Here is a 22,904-nt window from a genome sequence, read left to right as displayed (position 1 = left end):
TGCACATCCTTTAAACTCTCCACTGTGAGCCATTACTACCCCTTCTCTTTCACTTTGCCCCCATGCAGAAGTAGGTCCTGCTGGCTCTGGTTGACCTCTTTTTCCTTCCTGCTGTAAATGTTTAACCGCTCAACGTATGAACAAGTGCATTCAACAGGGGCTAGGCTTAACTTGAGGTACTCTTCTATTGACATGTTCATATATGTTACACATGTTCCAGTAACATGGATATCGATTGTTGTGTGGGCAGGTTACAAAGTTCAGCAAGACCAGCAAAGCAGTGAATGAAGTCAACTACTACATGACACGCCGCTATGCGGAGGGCACATTTTCATCGTGTTCAGGACTGGATTCTGGGACCTTGGCATTACTCTGTGGCAGCTTCAGTACTGACTGCGGCCCCGAGACGCTTCTCATGGGTCTGGGGATGCATGACGGACTGCATTCTCCATTCCAGATGGACTTTGTGTTCACTGGTGAGACATATTGTTGTGGATAGCCTTTTCTGCGTTACAGCCACCTTTACTTTTTGGTGCATGCCATCCACTTTTTGCTAAGTTAAAGATGTGACTTAGTGGTGTTATGCTACTAAATGCAGCATAGCATGGTGACTGCTTATTGAAAGAAGCAATGCGAAAGTGCTACAGCACTGAGAATTTGGCCTATTAAAAATTGTATTAGATTTTCAGGTCCACTGTTCTTCATTGCATGCCCATATCCTTATCATGTTTTGCACTTCATCCCGTAAATTGGTAAGGAAGACAACTTCAATGTGTTAGTGTGCAAATTGTGGGTTACTAAGAAATTCTGCATTAGTGTTAACTTCAACTCCTCCCAGAGTTTCCAATTGGTTGAAATTAAAAGCGGTCATTGAAAGGACAATCAGAACAATAAGCTGCACTAGGCTGATAGATTGTGATCTGCAAACACTGCCATAGTCTTTTCTCAGCTAAAAGGTGACCACATTACAGAGAAAATCACAAACGAAGCCCATGGGATGGTGATAATGTTGCGCCCCTTTTATGGCATCATTCCACTGGTGAACTGTAGGGAGCGTAAAATCTCTTGGTCTCTTGTAGAAAACAAAAGAAAGCAAAGCAACTTTCCTGCTGATTATGCAGCTCTTATTCCAGCATTTGTCAGCAGGTGGCGCCACTGTGCACATTGCCCTCCTCTATGCTTGTAGTATCCTCAGTATTTGAAGAGTGCAGATGGCTCTGAGGGCTTGTGCTTTTGAAGTTGCTGCGATAACAGCTTCACACTGGCCAGTGATGGGGTATACGAAGTGAGCGAGGCTTCACATTCTTATATCTCAACCTAGCTTGTCATACTCTGTTGCTGTTTCAAGTGCACGCTGTCAAAATAGCATGTTAAAGTGACGAGCCAGTGGCTAGTGAATTTACTTAACCAGGGACAACTTCTTTGCTTTTATATAATTTGCTTCTTTATTTGAGTGCTAGTCTTAGTTGATGATGCAAGCACTGGCCAGGGTGGGCCTTTTGAAATCTCTGGACAGATGGGTGGGTGGATGGATAATAAAACATTTATTTTCATCGGTTTTAGGGGTGAGGGATTATGAGGTTGTTGGCCACGCCAGACGGCCGTCAGTTGCGTCCTGGTAGCAATCGCTACGGCCCACATGGTGACCCAGGCCTGGCTGTCTATGCTTATGGGAAAGAAGGGTGTGTGAGACAGTGCTTTGTCCTTTTTTATAATATTTTAAAGGAAACAGAGTGTAAAATGGAACCCATGAAGATATAGAAAAGGGCTCTAATACTTGTTTGCCAAGCCCTACAGTGTCACTCACGGTTAAGCATCTTTGGCTTCTTTGGTATAGCTTTGGTGCAACATTTTGCACTTTTTGTGCATGCTATTGGCTCATTGCAAGAAGACTAGAGATAGTAAAGGCTGAAAGATTGGGGAATAATTTGTCTTGTCTTTTGCAACTAAAAGTAGGGATGGGAGCTAAATGACTTTAAAATTTTTATTTTATATTAAATCTAGCTGAATGCTCTCTTTATGATATTGGGTCATGATATCACGAGGCCTTAGTAACACTTTGGCTGCGTGAGGCAAGGGACACGAGTGTAATAAAGTACGGGGCAAATTTTTACAAGACTGTAGTGCAAGACTGCGAATGACTTCCTTCATAACAGGGAGTGTTACATTGACATACTATGCTTAAACAAAAACTCACATGGTCGTAGAAGAAGAAATCTTAACTTTTAACTGGATTTAAAGTGACATAGAGAAATGGTAGCTGTATGGGCTGCCTGCTTCCTCCTCCTTTTCACTTGCTGGGACGTTGGTGTAGATTTGCACGTGCCATACCAGTGACCTTTTCACTTTTGCTGCCGATCTGCTTCTTTTGAAGGGGGGCCCTGTTTTACTTTGCTGCGCAGATACTCCTGTTGTGGTGCACAACCATACGTACCACCCCATGAATGCCACCTACAAGAAGTGCTCTGAGCCAGGGGCACCTGGACAAGCCCCGTGCACCTGTGCCACATGCAGAGAGTCGTGTCCCCTTCCCAACTACCCAATGCCTCGTGGCCCTTGGAAAGTGTTTGGCATCAGTGGTTACTACCTGCTCTTCGCCATCATCTATGCCATCTTCTTCGCAGTCGTCGTGTCACTCTACTTTGTTGCACAGTCCAGGAGGTCTCGGGCGCTGGGCGGCTGCGTAAATGCAAGTGAGTTGCATTCTCAGTTATTTAGCTTGCAGGATACCAGTGAAAATGGGCTGGCTGGCACTTCTGCCCACATTACGCGGGTTCAAAACGACGCAAACTGAAGGCACAACTAACGTTCACCGTATGAGGGAAGGAAGGAAGGTATTATTAACTGAGAGCACGTATGTTCATTGCGCAGTAAGCTGCATTACAGAACATGGCATTAATGTCCAGATTTCACTACAGACCATAACCCTACTGCAGCGCCCGAAACGTGGGGCGGTGTCATGTGCAAGAATAAAAGAACTACACACATCTTTGCAACAAAGCCAGGGGCACTTGCTGGCTGGCCTCACGGCTTGCATTGCCCCAGTTCAAGAGGACGGCAGACATACCTGGATTCCAAATGTGTCTAAAGGCTTTTTCAAGGTGTTATTTTGCTTCCCACATACCTCTGAATGATGGCACGGCAGAAACCGTTACGAAAATGTTTAATTACAAAGCACTTAGTAAAAACAGTAAAGGCTTTCAGAAGTATGTCAAATGCCGCTCGCACTACTTCACCTACCTGACTGTTTTGAGGCTTTCCAGCGGCGAAAATTTTACTTGCCCTTGATTCGAAATTTTCTTTGGTAAGCTTGCACAAACCTTTCATAATTTCTGCTTGTTGTCAAATAGTAAAGTATACTATGTTTCATTTAATCTGAATATTTTGTTTATGAAATCTGCAGATGTTCATCTAAAGTGAATATTTCTGGAGCACTCTCTATGGTTTGTTCTTCTTGCAGCATGGTATTGCTTGCAAAGCTATGAACAGTAGTAAACGACGTAATTGCCATGTAGACAAGCTTTTAGATGCAAACGAGATCCAAGGCATTAAAACGGCATAACTTTCATGCCTTCCACCTGTTCTCAGTCTGGCTGGCTAAGTAGCAAACCAGATGTCAAAGAGACGCATTATTTCGAATCCCTGCGCAAGACTGCATGAGGTTCCACTTGCCCAAAACACCGCAAGTGTGTGCTTAGGCTGCCTACAACTAGTCTGTAAAAGCGACTGTCAGTATGAGTAGGCCAGGTGATGGCATGCAGTTTTAATTTTTATTAGCGGTACCAAATATTTGTGTATGAATTCACATTAGAGTGTTAGCTCTACTAGTTACATTTCTCAAGGCCATGTTTTCCGCAATCCAAGGTCATGTGAGCCATAGTTTCAAAATGGCAACCCCTTCACATAGCAATAACGTATATATATACCACGTGACCAGGGTGGTACTGTACTACGTGGCCAAAATGGAAGCATACTGAATGATTACACGACAGTTTCATAGCAACAATGGACACATAGTAGTGGTGATTCAGCGCTGGAATTCAGACATACACTTTTGTTTCACTGTATATAGCTCAGTCTGGCTACCACCATTTGTATAAAATATGTGGGCCACTCGTTTAGCACAGAAAGTACCAGGGGGCGTCAAACAATTCAGCACTTCATGGAGCATAAAACTGCTTGTTGAGTTGGAGCCTAGGCTATGGGGTTATTCGCACCAGCGACCTTTGCTCTCCCAAACCATGCCCGCATGGATTTTCAAATGGCCATTGCAGCCTAACCATTTGCCAAGGATGGCCTGGATGGCATCAAACTATTCATCGTTTCGCGCTGTACACATTGCTATCTAAATTTGGCTCACAGCATTCATTTTGGACCTAGCGAAGGAGTATACCAGATACTGCAGAGGTGGATACACACCATGTTATCCGAATATAAAAAGGTTGGCTAAATCAGTCTATGCAATAAAGAAAAAAATGAAGCAAATTTCTACAGCTAATCCTTGATAATCGACCGCTGCTTCAACGTCGGCTCAGTATTTTTTCCGAGTTTTTGAAAAAGCAGAATCAATCAACGGGGACGCAGAAAAACACACAGGACTAGTACAAGCTGCACTGACAACTAAAATTCTTTATTGGAAACCCACTCTTTTTGTTTCCTTGTCAAATCTCGTCGCATCTCTTGATTTCCTCTGCCTTGTGCCCAACTCAAAACAACTCGACTCAGTATTTTTGTTTTTTTTGTATTACATGAATTTCCACTAATCGTGGTGGCATAGGTGCTAACATGAGGTGCGTAACACCTGTGGCTTGGCTCGTCCTACCCAGACCCCACAAATTAGATGGTTCTCTATGGGGGTCGTGTTGCGAATTTCGGTTTGTCATTTTTGTAAACGGATGGGTATTACGAAACCTCGGTGTACTCATTCTTCTTTTCATATATTGGCATTCCAAAATTATTTGAGATATTTACTTTAATAATTTTAAAGAAATTGCTAATTCTTTGACGAAAAAAACTTTTCATGAAAGCCTATCCTGGAGAGTAAGATGAAATAAAAATTTCTCACTTGCATTTTTAGCATGAGTTATTGGAACCTTTCCAGCAACCAGATCGTTCTGCGCCTTTGTGGAGCGAATGGTAGAAGCAAATCGGTTAATGAATGCTTGGTCAGATTCGCAGGCTGTGACGTGCTCCAAGTGCATTGAGCAAGATGTGCAATGAAAAATAGCAGTCCTGGGCCCATATTCAAAGTCTACAACGTTCTGGGAAGCGTTGTTCTCGCTCTCATCTGAATGGTGGAAACGCCAGGAGCGGATGGCAGATTTGTTGCAATTGCGAGTAGCAGCGTCCGATCCTGGCATTTTTACCAATCGGCAGGCGAAGACTGAAATGAAAAAAACTCTCGGTACAGGTCCTGCTTGCAATACTTTCCATGGCATTTAGAGGCCTGACAACAACCTAGTTTCTTCTTGGACAAGCCTTTAATCAATCCTTGGTACAAGCTTTAAAGAGGTTACTGATGGTTACTGAAGAGGTTTTATTGTGCGGTAAAAAAAATAATTGGTAAGAATATAAACGTTAAATATATTTTTTTATGTTGAATTGCTACTCTTCACATTTGACGTGGCCACAGGTTTGGCATGGAGGGCTATCTTTTCATGACATCATTGTCCCATGGTTTCATTTCCTTGCAACTTTTCCATTCGTACGTGAGGTAGCACAGAATGCTACTTCACATTATGGGTGACGTTTGAGTGAAAAATTAGCGCTGTATGTATGTATTATCGCGGCTTTGACTTGCAAATGATGGACTGTTTGTGTGCAGGGTTAAACGCAAAACCTTTCACCTGTGCGATGTTGTATAGTGTCTGAATTCAGTCTCTTGCTTCTGTAGTAGTTTTTATGTGAGATCCATTCATTCTAGCACAAAACACGAAAACCATAATCTGGCAATCTGAATGGGCTAGTTAATTGCCTGGTGAGCACATTATTTCCACGCGGAAGCATTGGGTTTAAGCTTAGTGAATGCCTAGAATTAGCCTTTGCCCTTCTTGCCTTTCCCTTTTGCAGCATCTATGTGCTTGACAAGCGATAGAATCTCTTTCTTAGGTTTGAGTTGGGTTTGTTTGTGGGGCTTAACATCAGCATTGAAAGGGTGCTGATGCGGTTGAGACAACCTGCATCCTTAGGATCAGCATTTGAGTGCTCTAACCACTGAGCCACCGTGGCAGGGCTCGAATGGCTAGGCTTGATTTTACCGATGGCATGAAAGAACCAAAGTCAAGGGTACACAAGCCTTCCAGCTCATCAAAAGCTCAAGTATGGTATGGTACCACTTTGAGGTCACATGGAAATAAAAAAAAAAAGGACCCCTACTCGGTCCTGTAGGTATAGTGGGCGAAGTTTGTCAAGTGCCATTTGGCTTTGTGAACACATTGCAGCAAGCTTGACGAGACAGCAGCAAAAATAGGTTTCTCAAGTTGGTTGTAGTCCTTGTGTTCAATACGTAAACTTCTGGCAGGGCATTTCCTTTACAGGGCTATTGCTGATTTCACATTGCCTTCTTGCTGTGAAAAACATTGGTTAGCTTGAACTGCCTTTGACCAGTGTATTACTGTTATGAAATGCGAAGTAGTAGTCGGGGAGCATTTCTGCAGCGTCTGGCATGATCCAAGAGCCACATATATTATGTAGCAACATAAATTGCATTTAAACGTCCTCTCAGTGATGAAATAATGGGGTGAATCAAATCCGCCTTTTGCGCGAGTTTTCTGCGCATGCACGAAGTCGTAGCGGCGACCGATGGAAACACATTGAGCGGCGTCGACGGCGTTTCTCGGCGCCGCCAGTGCACGGGGGCTGGCGGCACCGGGCGGCACGGTGGCCGTCATAGGCTTGGCAAAGCGATGCCAACCACAACTGCCGCGTACGGTTGCCACTCTCTAAGCGCGCCAAGATGCAAGACGCGGTTTTTCAGGTTTCCTTCGCCGAGCCGCGGCCAACAACAACGTGTAGCTACAATTAGGGCCACCAAGCGTCAAGATGCGAATGGCCGACCTTAGCTACCTACTGCGTACTCTCGACTGTGCGAAAAACACTTCGTTACAGGTATGTATGCATCTAAAGGAAATGTGCATAATGAAAAGTATCTACCGGAGTTTGCACCAATCCTGTAACCCACCAGTGATAGCCGCAATGAGCATTTGTTCGGCGCGTCTGATGGCGATGTATTTTGTTGTTTGTTTTCTTTATGTGCGAAGGGGCCGGGTAGCGCAGATATCACAGGTGGCTGTGTGCGCTAGACCGTAATATTTAGCATGTATTTAGCATGTTTTATCGCGACTGCCGCCTGACTAAAAAGAAAAAAAAAATTTTGCGTTTGTTGTGATGCACCGCCGTTCGCGAGCTGAGTGGTTGAGCTGGTCATGAGGCTCGCGAACGGCAGTGCATTAAAACGCCGTATTTTTTTTCTTGTTAGGCAGTCACGATAAAACATGCTAAATATTACAGCCTAGTGCACAGAGCCGCCTGTGATATCTAAGCTACCTAGCCCTTTCGCACATAAAGAAAAGAAAAGACAAAATACATCGCCTTCAGGCCCCGGCGCAACTAAAGCAATCACGCACCGAAAAAATCCTCATTGCAGCTATCCCTGGTGCGCTACAGCCTGGGTGAAAACTCCAGTAGGTACTTTTCATCATGCATATTTCGTTTAGATGCATACATACCTGTAGTATCTGTGTTTTTGCCGCTCGGAGCATATGACGCACTTGACACTTGCACAACGCACAGTATATTTTTTTTTAAATTAAAGGCTCGCCTTCGCGCACGCCAAAGCATTCAGATTTTGTTCCTTTGATGTACGCAATCAGATGCACTTCGTTAGGGAGCTTGATAATCGTCGTCTACGTCCAACCGTTTGCAACGGCAAGGAAACCGCCCGGCACAATAAATGAGTCTCCTGGAGGATTCATGCTCGTTCACTTGCAGAGTGGATCGCTCTGGACGTAGAACAGGGTTGGTTCCTGACCGAGATGCGATCCGATATGTAGGAGATTCACATGTGTCACCAAGTTGTTGATTCCGCAGAAATCGCGGCGGAGGCAGAAATGAACGTTGGAGATCCTTTCACAACAGAATGACCATTCTCTGCGCACCGAGAACCTTTTCACCACTGCGACCACATCCGTTCTGACTCCTGAGGCCAGAAACCGGCTACAGCTCTGAATCATCCATTGCCAGAAAAATGCAGCGCGTTTCCTGCAGGTGTGCATTCCGGCCGGGACAATGCCCTTTTCACGGGGTGTGTATATGTGCCTCTCTGCCTATCTTCGTGGATGAAATCCTATAGCTGCACGGTTGTAGATGACGCGAGGAGGAAGCGACGCTCATTGCACCATGCCGGCGCCGCGGTGACCGCATTTTGCTCGGTAACTCAAGACACCCCGCGCATATGCGCCGCTCAAAGTCACAGGAGACGATTCCACCTATCTCTGCAGCATCAACAAACCCCTGGCTGCTTTGCCCTTTGAGATCCCTCTTTCTCTCTCTCTCTCTCTGTCCCCACGCTCTCCTATCTGCCGAAAACCTGCACGCTGAGAGCGTCTCATTCTGTCACGTCGAACACGGCCCGCGCTACACGCTCTTACAATACGAAGATAGTATATGCGTACGTGCGTTATGAGTGGGTTGTGAAAACGCTCTACCTTCCCCCATACTGCGTGAACATGATATGCTGCAATCACTGTCACTACTTTCCGCTCCGAGGCAAAAAAAGGGGGGAAGCTTTCACTTTCTACCTGCGTTGGCGCGGCCATTTCGTATGGTGCGCTTTCGCGTCGTCTGCTACACTGCCGCTCAATGTATTTCCCACCCGCTCCCGCATGATGGCGCCACATCCTCGCGCAAAAGGCGGATTCCAAGCACATTACTTCACAGATTTTTCTGCTTCAGTTTTGTATTCAAGTGTAGTATTGAATAAGTATTGAATAAAAATGTGCCCTTGACCTCTGAAGTGTTTCTTCTGTGTTGTTCCCAGGTACTTCAGAGGAGTGTGCTGACGATGCTCCTCTGTATGCAAAGGAGGGCTCGGTGTCAAAGGGTGGCCGCTTTCAGAGAGCAATGGTGGCAGGCTTTGCCCATTGGGGTCGTCTTTGTGCACGCTGTCCATTCACGGTCATTCTGGTGTCCCTGCTTGGCGTGGCCATCTGTTGTGCCGGTCTCGCCTTCTTCACCATCCGCACCAACCCTGTCGAGTTGTGGTCTGCACCGGGGAGCAGAGCACGCCTGGAGCGGAACCAGTTCAACGAGGAGTTTGGGTGCCTACACTTTTGCTTCATCTCTCAAAGCAGCTCTCTGCTTGAATAGTTACTTAACTAGCTTTTTCAGAATTAGGCAGCAGTTCTGCAACCAGATGTTGTTTTGGGACCTTCAAATTATATTTAAAAAGATAGCTTAAGCAGTTAGGAGCATGCATATTTTGGTTCTAGCTAACAGGAGGAATCTGAGTAGTACAGATAAAATGGAAGTTGAGATTTACAATGGGCCACAGATTAAATGCTACACGCAGGGTGTGTAAACACATTGCACAAGGTACCCGATACAGATTGCAGTATTGTGAAACTTGTGGGTGAAACGGTAGAACATAAAACTATTGGACCTTTATCACTTAAGATTATGGTTTGTGTAATTCAATTTTAATGTGACAGATACCCCTGAGATGTTTCATAGTTACTGCTGCCACCTGGATTGAGTAGTTTGACTGTGCTGCATAGAGACTAGGGGACGACACTGTGTGCTTAGTTATTCATCAGCAAAGTGCATTGCATACTTTGCTCCATAGTTATGCTTAAATGAGGCTTTTGGGTGCAATTGGCACATTTGGGCTGCAACTTAATTGGCTCTTGGGCACTGAATGTGGAGATGTGGAGACTGCAAGGACTTGTAACTTTGAGCCTTTAGTGAACAATATTCTACTAGATCGCGAGACGACTTCTGCTGCAGGGAGGCCTATGTACTTGGTGCGTGAGCAGGATGTATACTGCCAGAAAAGGTTGATGATCACATTTGTATGCTGTTGTGGAACCACTCGTGTAGTGCTAACAACTTTATTGCTTTCATTTGTGAGTCGGGAGGGGCATATTGTTTAGGAGAGGAGGCAAGCATGAATCGGTGGCATGGAACTGCTTTGTTGGGCTCGGCTGTGCAAGGGCACAATCAGATCTCTTGTGCGATATTGCAGAGTACAAATAATCTATCAAAGACAAATCTTGCACTTTTTTTATATCCTTCTAGAGATCATTTATATTTTCATGTCTTTTACGATAGCAACAGACATGTTCATTACAGAGATCTGTTTGGCCCTTAGTTGATGCTTGCGACCAGATTAGCTGAAGCGATACTCTGGCATATTAATCATCCGGTCATGTGTTACCGTCTAGAAATGAGAGTGCACTGAAATTGAGGGTTGTTGTGTTCTTTGACGTTGAATGCAGTTTAGCGGAGATGGGAATTGGGAGTGAGAGGCTGTTTTTTGGAGCCTGGCATCCATTTTTGGAGATTAGCTGGCCTTCCTCGCATGTTTGTTGCAGTTTGCATTCCTGTATTTCATCATTGGCTGGCTAGCAGGATCCACCTTAATCTTCATGATATCAGAGGCACTGATGGAGTAAATAACAAACGTAATAGTACATGTCCTTTCTTTGCTAATTATAGAAATGAAAATCAACCCTTCTGTTATAATTAATTGCAAATTTTGGTACATGGACTGCAAGTAATCTATGTGTAAAAGCTAAGATTTGGGCTTTGTATTTTTATCTATAGACGCTGTCTCCATAAAACTTTGTTCCTAACAATAGTATTTTATTTTTCAGTGTCGCCCAATGTAGCACAAAATGCCAAATGCAATTCTATGTGTCAGGTGTGGACTATGCTCAGAGGGTGTAGCTATATCCTGGCAGATAGTTTTCTAAAAAATTATTTCTTCTGCCAAAATAGAGCCCTGCAGGTTGTAAGATTAAATCTTGGTTGTGAACCAGAAATTTCATAATATTTTTTAATAAAGTAATAATTTATTTTGGCATTGAGCACCAGCCATTCAGTCTCCATGTCTCCTTATGTTACAGGTAAGGTTGGGCTTGCAGGGTTGAACTAGGGAATAGACTTTTTAAACTCCCGACCCCGCCCAGTGATCACAAAGTGATGCCGAATGCATGTTGACCACCGTGGGCTGTGCTCTTGAGAACAAAGGAACAATACATGCTAACACTGACGGGAATTTATTACAAGAACCATAATGCTGGCTAGCAACAAAAAAATTGGGGACACTTAGGTATCCTTAGGAATTGATGTTATAGCATTGCTTTGTAGACATTGTGCGTTGTTTTAAGTAATTGTCTATTGTAGTAGCACTGATTAGTAGAGCTATTTAGGAGGGCTATGTGGCAACATTTATTAGTGGTCTCATTTGCAACAAAGTGTTGCTGTAGTGTAATGTGTGGATGCTGTCCACTCTGAGGTAAGAGGGGGCTTAGTAGAGCTATGTAATAGAGTTAACTAGTAGTGCTTATTAGCAGTGCTAAGTAGTTGTCTTAAGGAGCATAGATGCCAAATATTAATTACATTTTTCTTGTAAACGATACATAAGATATTACTGTACATGGTTTCATCTCGCAAGCTCTAAAAAATTGATAATTTAACTTTATTTTTGCACCAGTTTCAGTTTTAGTTTCAATGGCTGAGCGACGGCTATGACGTCAAATTGGAGCTAGGTCATTTGACGGATGAAAAAACTGCAATATAATCATGCTTCTTCATTTGTTGTGATTCCTGTTCTCCAAGCAGGCTGGCTTTAGTGATTCAAAATGGCAAAAGAGTATTCATATCGGTTTTTGTACTCATCACATGAAACAGTCTGAAACAGGTGAGAAAATAAATTTTATTTTAAATTATTAAGCGGTTGTAGCCTGTAGGCAAATCGCTCATGGTGATTCACCTACTAAAGTAATACCTTGCACATCCTTATACAGTGAAATCTAATTGATATGATCATGCTTATTATGTTTTTCAGCATAATGCTTTTTTTTTTTTTCTCTCGGTCGATGCCTTACAAGGTAATACATTTTTGTACAGCTAATACAATCATATTTCCTCCCTCAGGGATTTGGATAATACGATCGCGAAAACATTAGAAAAATCTCCTGGGTTTCGGTTTTTGCTGCAAGAGGCAGCAGCGGGATTCAGTAGTAGCTGTACGTAAAAGCGAAACCTCAGATTTAGTGCCTGCTAGAGCTCCTGCAATAGTGTGGCGGCCTCTAGGAGCAATGTTCGCAGGCTGCGCGATAATCCTGATGATGATGATTGATTGCTCTTTTTTTTTTTTTTGCCGTCTATCTCAAGAATCGGAGACCAAGAAGCAGTGATTGGCCCATGTGTTGATGACGATGTACACGATGTAGGCAGGCTGTCGTCAGTGCCATTTGTGTTGGTTGTTTAGTGTGCTCAGCTTACATTTGTTTGTACAAACAAGGGGCACACAGGACGGCAGTATGGAAGAGGTCCTCCTGGCATGGTTCAAAGAAGTAAGGGCGGCAGGCATGACCGTTTACAGCACTGTCGTTTGGGCATTGACAATTTCAAGGCATCTGGCTGTAGGCGCCACCGTTTCAAAACACTGCGTGGCCTGTCATACAAGACTGTTTCTAGCGAAGCATAGTCTGCCAACAAAGGTGAGGTCCCTAACTGGCTTTCGGCTCTGCCAGCGGTAATTTCGCAATGCCAACCAAAGGACATCTGCAATGCAGATGAAGCTGGATTGTTCAAAAACCGACAAAAGTCTCAGGATGAAAGGTGAAACATGTCAAGAAGGCAAGAAAAGCAAAGAAAGAGTGACTCTATTGTTGTGCTGGAACACAGATGGGACTAAAAAGCTTAAGCCTACAGTCATTGGAAAGTTTTGGAAGCCGCGCTGCTTCTCCCGTAACCCGCGTCTTCCTATCATTTACAAGGTGAATAGGAACGCATGGATGACTGGAGCCTTTTTCACAGAGTTCCTCACCCTTCTGGATGCTCGGATGCATGTCGAGAACTGTAAAATTCTTTTTCTCGACAATTGTGCCGCACATTCTGCTGATACTCCGTGGCTGCAGAATGCGGAAGTTATTTTCTTGCCCCCCATCTGCACCAGCCACTTGCAACACCTTGATGCAGGCATAATAAGAAATGTCAGGTATCACTTTAGGAGCTTATTAGTGCAATGTTTCTTGGCAAAAATCAACCGGAAAGACCTTGATGCCATCAATGTTCTGGCTACATCATGTGATTGCGTCAAACCGAAAACAATTGTTAACTGCTTCGAGAAGTGTGGCTTTTTTTATGCATCTCACGATGCTGTAGAGAACGAAGACAATGGCACCGAGATTGACATTCCGGTTATGGGTGATCTCAACGTAGACTTGTCTACAGAAGAATTTGTATAGACGACCAACTGGTGATAGGCAAATTACGTAGTGTTCAAGATATCGTAGCCGATGTTAACGCTGAAGAGGAGAGTGATGGAGGTGATGACGACGACTCAGGAGGCTATAGCGGTGATCGTCAGCCGGTGTCTACCGACTGTGCACTCAAAGCTTTGGATGCACTTTGCGGCTTTGTAGCGTGTGTGGAACTGAGTGATGAAATTGCTACTCGCTTCTACAAGTTTAAAAAAAGCTTGCTGCAGGGCATCGAAATACAAAAAGTCCAGCACAAAGTGATGGATTACTTTAAAGTGGTTTAATAAAATCAAGTTTTTTGCCAAGTACTATATATGTATTTGCAATCTCTTAGAGCCTGTTTGGATAATACGATTTTCGGATACCTTTCAATTTTCAATGCTCGTGAGAATTTTATCAAAGAGGTTCCATTGTAAGCATAAAACTCGCAACCAGAAATCGTGTGTCTATACATGATGTCAACTAAGTGTTGCTGTGGTGTAATGGTATGGGATGCTGTGTGGCTTGAGGCAGTCTCATAAGGCCTGTACAAACCATTGCACTGAACAAACGCTCCTCAGTGGTGTAGAGGGAGCATGCCCAGCTTGCAGCCAAAAACGCAGTGGATTGATTGCTCTCAATTCCCTTTCTTCTCTTCCGCAAGAGTGTGTGACTTACAAGGATGATGACTTTAAGGCGCCATATTGAGGAGAGTCTTCACAAGCTCTTGTGATGGTAGATACGATCTGGTACAAAATGAGTGAGCATTCGGTAAAATTTTATTCCAACATGCGGTTTTTGTGTGTGCAAGGTTGTAAGATGCCTGGTTGCTGAAGTGGCACACATGCTAATTATGCTGTGTTGCTGCAAACTGTGCTGACTGAATGTTGGGCATTGTTCTTTGTTCAGTCCTTTCTACAGGATTGAGCAGGTGGTCATCACTCGTAATGGTGGCCAGCCGTTTCCATACACACTGCATCTGAAAAGGTTCAATTTGACGGTCAATTTCGGCAATGTCTTCGACAAGGATTTTCTTCATGAGGTGAGAATGTGTACATTTGCAGGGCCTCCAGAGTAGAAGCTTGATGGTTGCGGGAATGTAGCAGTCGGGAGTTGTGACAGGTGCAGGGCACCTAAGTGACACACCAGAAGAAAAGCATGGTTACAGTCACTATTGATTATTTCATATTGAGGCCTCATATGTTTTGTTTCAACCTGGTGGCACGGTTTACAAACTTTGTTGTGCTTGTTACATATAGTGAAGGAGAAAGTAACCTTTAATGTCGTTGACAGGTGTCTATAAAAACTTGGAATGCCCTGGTTTTTATTTGCTTGATCAGGGATGAAAAGTTGGTGAAAGCAGTAGTGGACAAAAAAAAGCGTTTTTATATGTGTCTCTGGATTACATTACCTATTAGCCTTTTCGGACGGACGTAAAGATGTCTTTAGTTTTTTTTATGCATTGCTGTCATGGTTGACTCGGAAGTTGATTGTTACCATTAACTTTCATACTGAATGTCTTGTGCAGAATTTGTTAACATTTTTGTTCTCTTAGTTTGCAATGTTAGTCTGTAAAACCACAGCTGCCCCGAGCACATTAGAATGGATTTCCTGAGACTGTTCAGAAGGAATCCCGTTATCTCTGCTGCTGCAGGTGGCCTCACTTCAGGAGAAGCTTCTGGGCCTCCGTGTGAAGCATGGGGGAAAAAATGTTACCCTGGAGGACATTTGCTTTTCTCCGCTCAGCAACGGGAAGTGCATGATACAGTCACCACTCAACTGGTTCCAGAACAATGCCTCCCTTCTGGATCAGAAGTACAAGGACAAGACCTACCTGGACCATTTTTACTACTGCTTCAGGTGGGCAGCGTTTAGGGGCCCAGATTGCTGCCTACTTTTTTAAGGCGAAAGCTTTTGATGGCTCATCGTTTTCGTCAGAAAAAGTGTCAAGCTTTTGTGGCGGCTCCGATACTTAAAAAATAAATTAATAAACCTAGTTTCCCACCGGGGAATCGAACCTCCATCTCTTGGATCCCCAGCCCAGCGCTTTACCAACTGTGCTGTGCCACACCCCGGATCGTGAAACGCTCTTCATAATTCACCTTGTCTACAGTGAGAATGATAGTGACATTCCGCGAGTGACAGATACATCGCCTTTCCTTTCCTGTAGACGAATTATAGAACGCCGGTGAACTTTGATGCGTTCAATGAGATGCTGGTTTTGTTCGACAAAGGGTACGCTATGTACCGTCACGACAGGTCATGATGTCACTAGGCGATTAATGCATATATGAAGCTGACCCCAGCGGGCATCTGATCCAGGTGTCCGTGCGCCCTTTCATTTGCCGCTTCCTCGAACTTCTCATCACACAGCAAACAGAAGCAGACCCACATGTCTAGGAGGCGTTAGTACAGCAGGCATCAGCTGCGTTTGAAATTGATTTACAGTCTAGAAAAGGCGCAGTATCTGTCACAATTCTCCGCGTGTACCATGCCATAAAGGAAGGGAGGAATGTGAAATACATAGTAGTCACCCTCTTTACTCGAAGCATCATTCACCGCCACATTCGCAACAAATGCGTAGCAGAATACGGCACTCAGGCTTTCGCCTTTCACCACTTTAGTCGCCAAAGTGTCTCGTAATTTTTTCCGATTTGCCTTTTTGGTTTCTGATCTTGTGACTTGAGAAGGTGCATTGAAAACAGTGTACTCTATTCTTTGTGTTCCCGCCCTTCCCATATTCCCGAGTCCTTCACATTTCCTTTCCTTTGGTTACCTTGTCAGGTGCTTCAGGCATGTCATTTTAGCATGCTAAGGCTGCAACCTCCTATTTCCTGCAGCTCTCCCTTGTCGCCTATGGACGACGCTTTTGGAGGCGTGCCCTGTCTTGGCCAGTATGGTGGACCTGTGATGCCATATGTGGGTTTGGGCAATATTGTTGGTGACCAGTACTCTTCAGCATCTGCCCTTGTCCTCACCATTCTAGTGAACAACAATGTGAATGCCTCACTTTTAGGACCTGCCATTGCCTGGGAGAGAGAGTAAGTCACCCTCACTCACTACCCTTCCCAAACATTTTTGTGCAAGTGCTAGCTGTACTGTACTTCCATTGTTCAGCAATGCTCACGGAATGCAATGCTGAAATATTTTTTAAATGTTCAAGAGTTTGGTAAAAATCTTGTGATGATAAAATTTTCTGGGAGCTCAGACGATCCACAATAAATAAAATGAATTTACTTCATTTCATTCATTGGCATGATTGGATAAATTAAGTTTTTTATGGGCGGAGGCCTCTCTCCTGGCTATCTCATTTTGTCTAACTTGTCTCGAGCCAGCTGTAGTTGTTTTATGCCGTCAAGCTTCCTATGCTCCTCTTCACGTGAGTGTGTGCGGCCTTCTGCCTCCGTGTCTACCTTGCTGTTCACTTGTTACTCTGAAAGGCAACTGTTACCCCTGAATGCACTGAATGCAAGCCCCTAGATAACATTAAATAGGTAACTTTAAATAGCTGATCAAAAGACTTTACACCCGAAAAGTCCATTTGCTGTTCTTGATTTCAGCCGAGGCACTGTCATTTGCTACTTGTTTCCCAGCCACATCATCCACTTTAATTGCGCATGGACTTCTTCTTTACGACATTCACTACCTTATCTTTATTGTCATTGTAAGTTTCTCACCGACTTCCAAGTTTTGGCCTCATAAGTGTGTACTTACAGGATACAGATCGTACATATTAGCATGCTAACTTGATCATTCAGATGCAAACATGAAAGCACAGTAATAGTAGCATGACAAGAAAACAAACACAGGTCATTAAGACTTCAGAATGGCTATCACACTATGTGTAAACATTAATCATTGAGGCATTCGCCCTTCTGACGCTTAAACCTTCTCATTTTGCTGTTTGTATTTCTATTGACCATTTTTGTGTCATTCAGTATCAGTAGCACATTCCCAATGAGGAATGTTGATAAGTTCCTCTTCATAACCTGGGTCTAATATATTCCATCCCATTACTAATTTCGTAGGATTATTTCAATTTATCATGATTATGTAGCCCACTAGATGGGTGCAGGGAATAGTTTAATTACTAGTGCTTGTCAAATGATTAATCAATTCACATTGTCCGCAACTACTTGGAATCCTATACAGACTTCATACTAAAGCATCACTAGTATTTTATGTAGGCTTGTGCAAATATTTGTCAGTTTCTAGCATTAAGTCAAATACTAGTAGATTTATTTATTTATTTATTTATTTGGCAAGAGCAACCACCAGTGCAGTTGGGCTGGGTATACTGTGCACATTTTGAATTTTCGTTAATGCTACTGTTTTTTTATTACAAATTAATTTTTTTATATGTAGAATTTAACGATTAATGGAGGGAACAGGTACTAGCACAAAGTGCATAACACCTGTAACATGGCCCAACCTATGTCAGATATTGCAAATAGGTTAGCTGTGTGCGCAGTTTGACTCATTGAATACTGGATATATTTTTTGCAAAAGGTCGGCATAGCCTCAGATTGCTATTTGACAGTTCTAACTTGGTGCATTCTGGCTGCAATATCTAAAAAAATATGAATCTCGAAATTTGGAGTAACTGTGGTATTGCAGTGGTATTGCAGTGGAAGTTGTCTGTTGTATCTACTCCATTGATGTGTTCATTTTAATATCTGCCTAAATGATATAGTACAGTAAAATGTCGTTAATTCTAGCTAGGATCGTGGTCCCGGCCGACGTCCATTCAAGTCTATGGCGTTGGGGGCTCATTAATTCAGGCATGAGCGGATCTCACTCCGGTTAATTCGGATGTGCATTTGTGTCCAGACACAATGTCAGTGATGACCAATGCAGACCACCCAGAGACTCGCATCCCCATGCATTTTGTGTGCACCGTGCCAGGCGTGACGTTGATCGAAGGTTCCCCATTTCTGGAACCTGTCCATTTGCGCTTTTCCGGTTTCGCCTTCCCTAACTTTACACCATTTCATGGCTGTTATCGGGCGTACGCGTCGGCTAGTCACGCCGTTTTCGACGCTGCTTGGCATGTCACTGTTCTTTTGTTTTTATCTTAGAAATGGGGACGTGCTATTCTAATGTCTACGCACATATCGCTCATGTGCATCCGCATGCTACTTCCGGTTTGCTGAAACTGCATGTTGGCTGCGCACAGTTTCACCACACTGCACACTTCAGTGCGATGCTTCACCATGTTGACTGTGTGTTGAAGCATCCTGAAAACACCGCGGGGCTGTTTTTTGAAGAGGGAACACTGCTACTGCATTGCACTGTGCACTCCTTTAATGTGCCCGTCAGTGTTTGCAAAGTAAAGCACTCGACGAAACAGGGAAAAACTGTCATTCTCAGTAGGGTTTCATCTTGAATGCAGACTACCACCACATTGGTGTTCATTAGATAGATAAAACTACTTTGATACAAACTGTTCTTAACGATTTTTTTCAGGCCCATTCGATAACTAAACTTTTAGTTAGTTCGAGCATTTCTTCTGGCTTCTTAGGGGCCGAATTAACGAGAGATTACTGTACTAGAACCTCTTGTTACATTTTGAGGGTTTATGTGTATGCTATGTTGCTGAGCTTGGTAGTGGTAGCACTTGGTCTGGGTAAAGAAAGTTAGACTAAGCATGTTGGCCTAATATGCAGCAATAAGAAGTAAAATGGGAAATTTGATTTCATTTTATACAGATTTATCAAGACTCTCAAGAACTTCTCCAGCCCGAACATATCGATTGCCTTTCTTTCAGAGGTGAGATTTGTGTGTGCACTGTTGTCACAGCTGTTTGATTGAGCTGCAGTCGTGTACGTGATTGGTGTATGGTAATATATCAGCTGGAGTATCAGGTTCTTTAGAAATATTCCGGAAATACAGTACGATCATAATGATACGAATATGGATCATCCTAAATACTGTATTATTTGAAAAAACAAAATCCATATGCAGAACCATGATTTTATTCAGAAATGTGGCGCAACAAACAGGCCAAAAATGTCAAAAATGTCAAAAGTGTTTGTTGCGCCACATTTCTGAATAAGATGCAGCACCAACTAGCCCCTCAAGCCATTATTTTGAGAACCATGATTTGTTTACAGAATTTATTTATTTATAGTACAGCACGACCGGCCTTTGCGACATCGGCAATGTGCAGGCCGCACACCACTGCTAACTGTGCCCTGTGCTTACCGCACCACTACTTATTACGGAATCAGTGGTGTGCGTACAGCACCCCTTGCAATCATGAAGTCAACAATATATGGGCAGCGCGTCATGTCTGAGGTTGCAGTGGCAGTTTATGCATTCTTGTCATCCATCATGGCACGAGAGTGTGTCCAGAACATCCGAAATTCTGCTCCAATGCACTGCAGCTTTCCGTTTTTCTGTTTCCGTTTTTCGCAGGTCTGCGCTGCAATATTATTTGTGCTGGCAAGAACGCCAGTGCAAATAATATTGCAGCACACATTGCCACATAAGGTGCATCCAGACGATGGACCTGTTTTGGTCCACGGACCAAGCGTCATGTGGCGTTCCACTTCTGGTTTATGAGGTCTGCGCCAGGCCCACGGACCGCAGCAGGCGATAAATCGCTAGGCATTTTGTGCCCGATTAAAGCGCGTGAGCTAGCCCACATCAACAAAGTGCACTTTGAGCTTATTCTTAAGAGCACCAAGTGACATCTGCAGTGTCTAGAGTGGCGTCCGATGGTGTTTTTATACAGCCTTCAAGCACTGCCCTATGGTACCTGCACCACTGCTTCCCCGTCGCGTCCCGCACGAGTGTTTTCAGCGATGTGTTTAGTGAAAAATGTCAAAAAGATAGGCTACAGCTACATTACAAAAGTAGGGAAGTTCGCATGCGAACACGTATGTACCACACAGAATCCCACGAGCTTGCCGGAACGGGGCTGCCGCGAGCGCGGCGGACGACTTCTGCCCGCGTGCTATTACTTACTCGTCACCAGGCCTAAATTGTATCGCATCGAAGTCACAGTGAATGGTGCTTGTATTTGACCATTGCTATAGGAAATGATATACAAAAAAAAAAAGAAAAAAAGAAAAAGCCCTCTGTCGGAGTGGCGCAGTGGTTATGGCGCTCGACTACTGTTCCCAAGGACGCGGGATTTAATCCCGGCCTCGGCGGCCGCTTTTCGATCGAGGCGAAAAGCAAGGCGCCCGTGTGCTGTGCGATGTCAGTGCACATTAAAGAACCCCAGGTGGTCTAAATTTCCGGAGTACTCCACTACGGCGTCACTCATAGCCTGAGTTGCTTTGGGACATTAAACCCCACAAACCAAACCAAACCATTAAAAAAACAAAAAGGTCCACCCACTGTCATGGAAAAAAAAAAATAAAAAATACATATAGTCATTTCGGCGAAATCTTTGCAGCGAAGCTGGCGTATAAGATCGAGTAAGCCGGCGCTGCACAGGCGACAGCCGAGGGGCAATGGTTGTAAGCTGTGTAACAACCATGAGCTGCTATTCGCGTAACTGCAGTTAAGTTCGGGAACCCTGGTCAAGCGTAACCATGGTTAACTCGGCAGCTTATGTCGACGTGGTCCTTATCGCCTTCACCTTTGTGTCTAGAATTGAACAGAGTAGTGATGCGCAGTAGGTGCGTTGTTAGTGATCTAGATGCGGCCATGTTTAGACGAAGCCACTACTGTATTAGTATACTGCCCTAATGCACACCCAGCTCGCCATTGTGAAATAATGCTTTAAAAAAGTGGGAGGCAGTGTGCTACAAGCTTATCGCGAAACTGCGAGATGAATAGTTTATCCCTTTGGCCTGCACCGTTGTCCGGTTTGTCGGCTGCTATTTTGACCCGCCGTATGGAAGGTGCCATGGTCCAGACCGTACACGGTCGACACCAGGTGACCGGTCCACGGCCTAGTCCGTGGTCCTTCGTCTGAATACACCTATACAGAATGGCAAATAATGGAATGCTCTTTCCAAAAACTTAAGGTAAAAGCAAAAACTTTATTGGGTAACTCACAAAAAATTTGGAAAATTGCCATTTTTGTGACAAGTTAATAAAAATCATATAGAAAAGGCACAATATCTGCAGATGCATTATTAACAAAGAAAATTTAGAATACACGCTTTGAAGATCAGTGACCCAGGAACACTAAAAAAATACGGTATCTGTATAGCGCCGTCCTTACAGCTACATAAAAAAGCTACAGGTTGAAACAGCCTTATTTCTCATGCCATGCGGTGAAGCAGTTACTGGGTTTCGTGAGGCACCAAAACAAAACTGCTGCAAACTGGCTGTAAAGTCTTCGGGGAAAAAAAACAGCGCACTCTTGAGACATGGACAAAGAAAGAAACGGCAACTGAGCACTGATTTTTTTTTTCTTTTTTTCTTTTATCATTTGTGTTGCCGTTTTTTTTCTGTTTCCATGACTCAAAAGTGCGCTGCTTTTTTATTCCAAGATGAACTACCAACTAGCCGTTCTTCCACTCTGGCTGTAAAGGCTCGGTATGCATGTTTTGATGTTAATACTGCATTACCACGAGTGGGATATTTTTTTTTCAAGTGCGGCCGCTATGCCCTCGTTCGAAACAACACATACACATTAGTTCTCAAAAAGGTTTGTCAGAGATCAGAATGTCGCCAGAGCGAGAAAATTTAAACTTTTCTATAAGTGCAGTGCCTAGACTAACCACTAGGTGGCACTAGGTGCACAAGAAATGATTCCAAAATGTCGAAATCGGTGATTTAAAGCATTGATCACCGGTGATCGATTTGAATAGGCGTGGTAACGGAAGAGAAAAGTTAATGGAGATTAGTGTGTGAATGCAGCTGGCACAGGACTGGATGAACTTAGGTGGTATGGAGGAGGCCTTTGCCCTGCAGTGGGTGCAGTCAGGCTGATGATGATGATGAAAAACATGCGGGGGGGGGGGGCAGCATAAAATCTTATTTGCTTTTATTAAATGGATGGGCAAGGTACAGTTAATTCTTGTGGTCTCTTAGTCGTAAAGAGTGAAAATAATTTCTAGGTCTGTGAAGTGAAAGCTAAGCAATCCCCACAATCTCTGCTGCAGCTTAAGTTGACATTACCATCCCTCGTGTTGGGGGTTAAGAGAGGTGCTTGTGAAGGTGCTGCTCGTTCCCACATGACCCCTGCCTGAGTTATCTGAGTTTGTTTAACCATCACATTCCTCGGGGAAATGAACTTCGTTCACCTGGTGTCTGCCTTAAAAGGCCACTGACCGCAGTGGTGTAGGCAGAAATTTTTTTCGAGGGGGGCTGACGTTGTTGCGCAGTTTCCTTCTTATTGAGCTATCTGTTATGGCCTACCCATCACCAACCTGTCATCTCTCAACCACGCCATAAATGCTGCATGCTAGGATGCAAGGACTGTTCGGAAGAATAATATTGCCCGGAGCTTTCATTTTGTTGACTATGCTG

General features: G+C 43.9%; 1 protein-coding gene across 1 annotated transcript in view; it reads left to right on the top strand.

The window, feature by feature from the left end:
• LOC146190389 (NPC intracellular cholesterol transporter 1-like) overlaps positions 1–22,904 on the top strand; it is a 61,962-nt gene that overhangs the window by 11,480 nt on the left and 27,578 nt on the right. Inside the window, exons 4-10 of the mRNA XM_084600864.1 lie at positions 251–476; positions 2,403–2,693; positions 9,038–9,317; positions 14,379–14,511; positions 15,124–15,329; positions 16,310–16,510; positions 19,178–19,238. Of these exons, the coding sequence (XP_084456990.1) occupies positions 251–476; positions 2,403–2,693; positions 9,038–9,317; positions 14,379–14,511; positions 15,124–15,329; positions 16,310–16,510; positions 19,178–19,238 (1,398 nt within the window). The remainder of the gene's footprint in view (positions 1–250; positions 477–2,402; positions 2,694–9,037; positions 9,318–14,378; positions 14,512–15,123; positions 15,330–16,309; positions 16,511–19,177; positions 19,239–22,904) is intronic.

The sequence above is a fragment of the Amblyomma maculatum genome, chromosome 4, assembly GCF_055883805.1.
Source record: "Amblyomma maculatum isolate TAMU_Amacu chromosome 4, ASM5588380v1, whole genome shotgun sequence".
NCBI lineage: Eukaryota > Metazoa > Arthropoda > Arachnida > Ixodida > Ixodidae > Amblyomma > Amblyomma maculatum.
The sequence above is the reverse complement of the archived record's forward strand: the minus strand, read 5'-3'. Positions and strand labels throughout refer to the sequence as shown.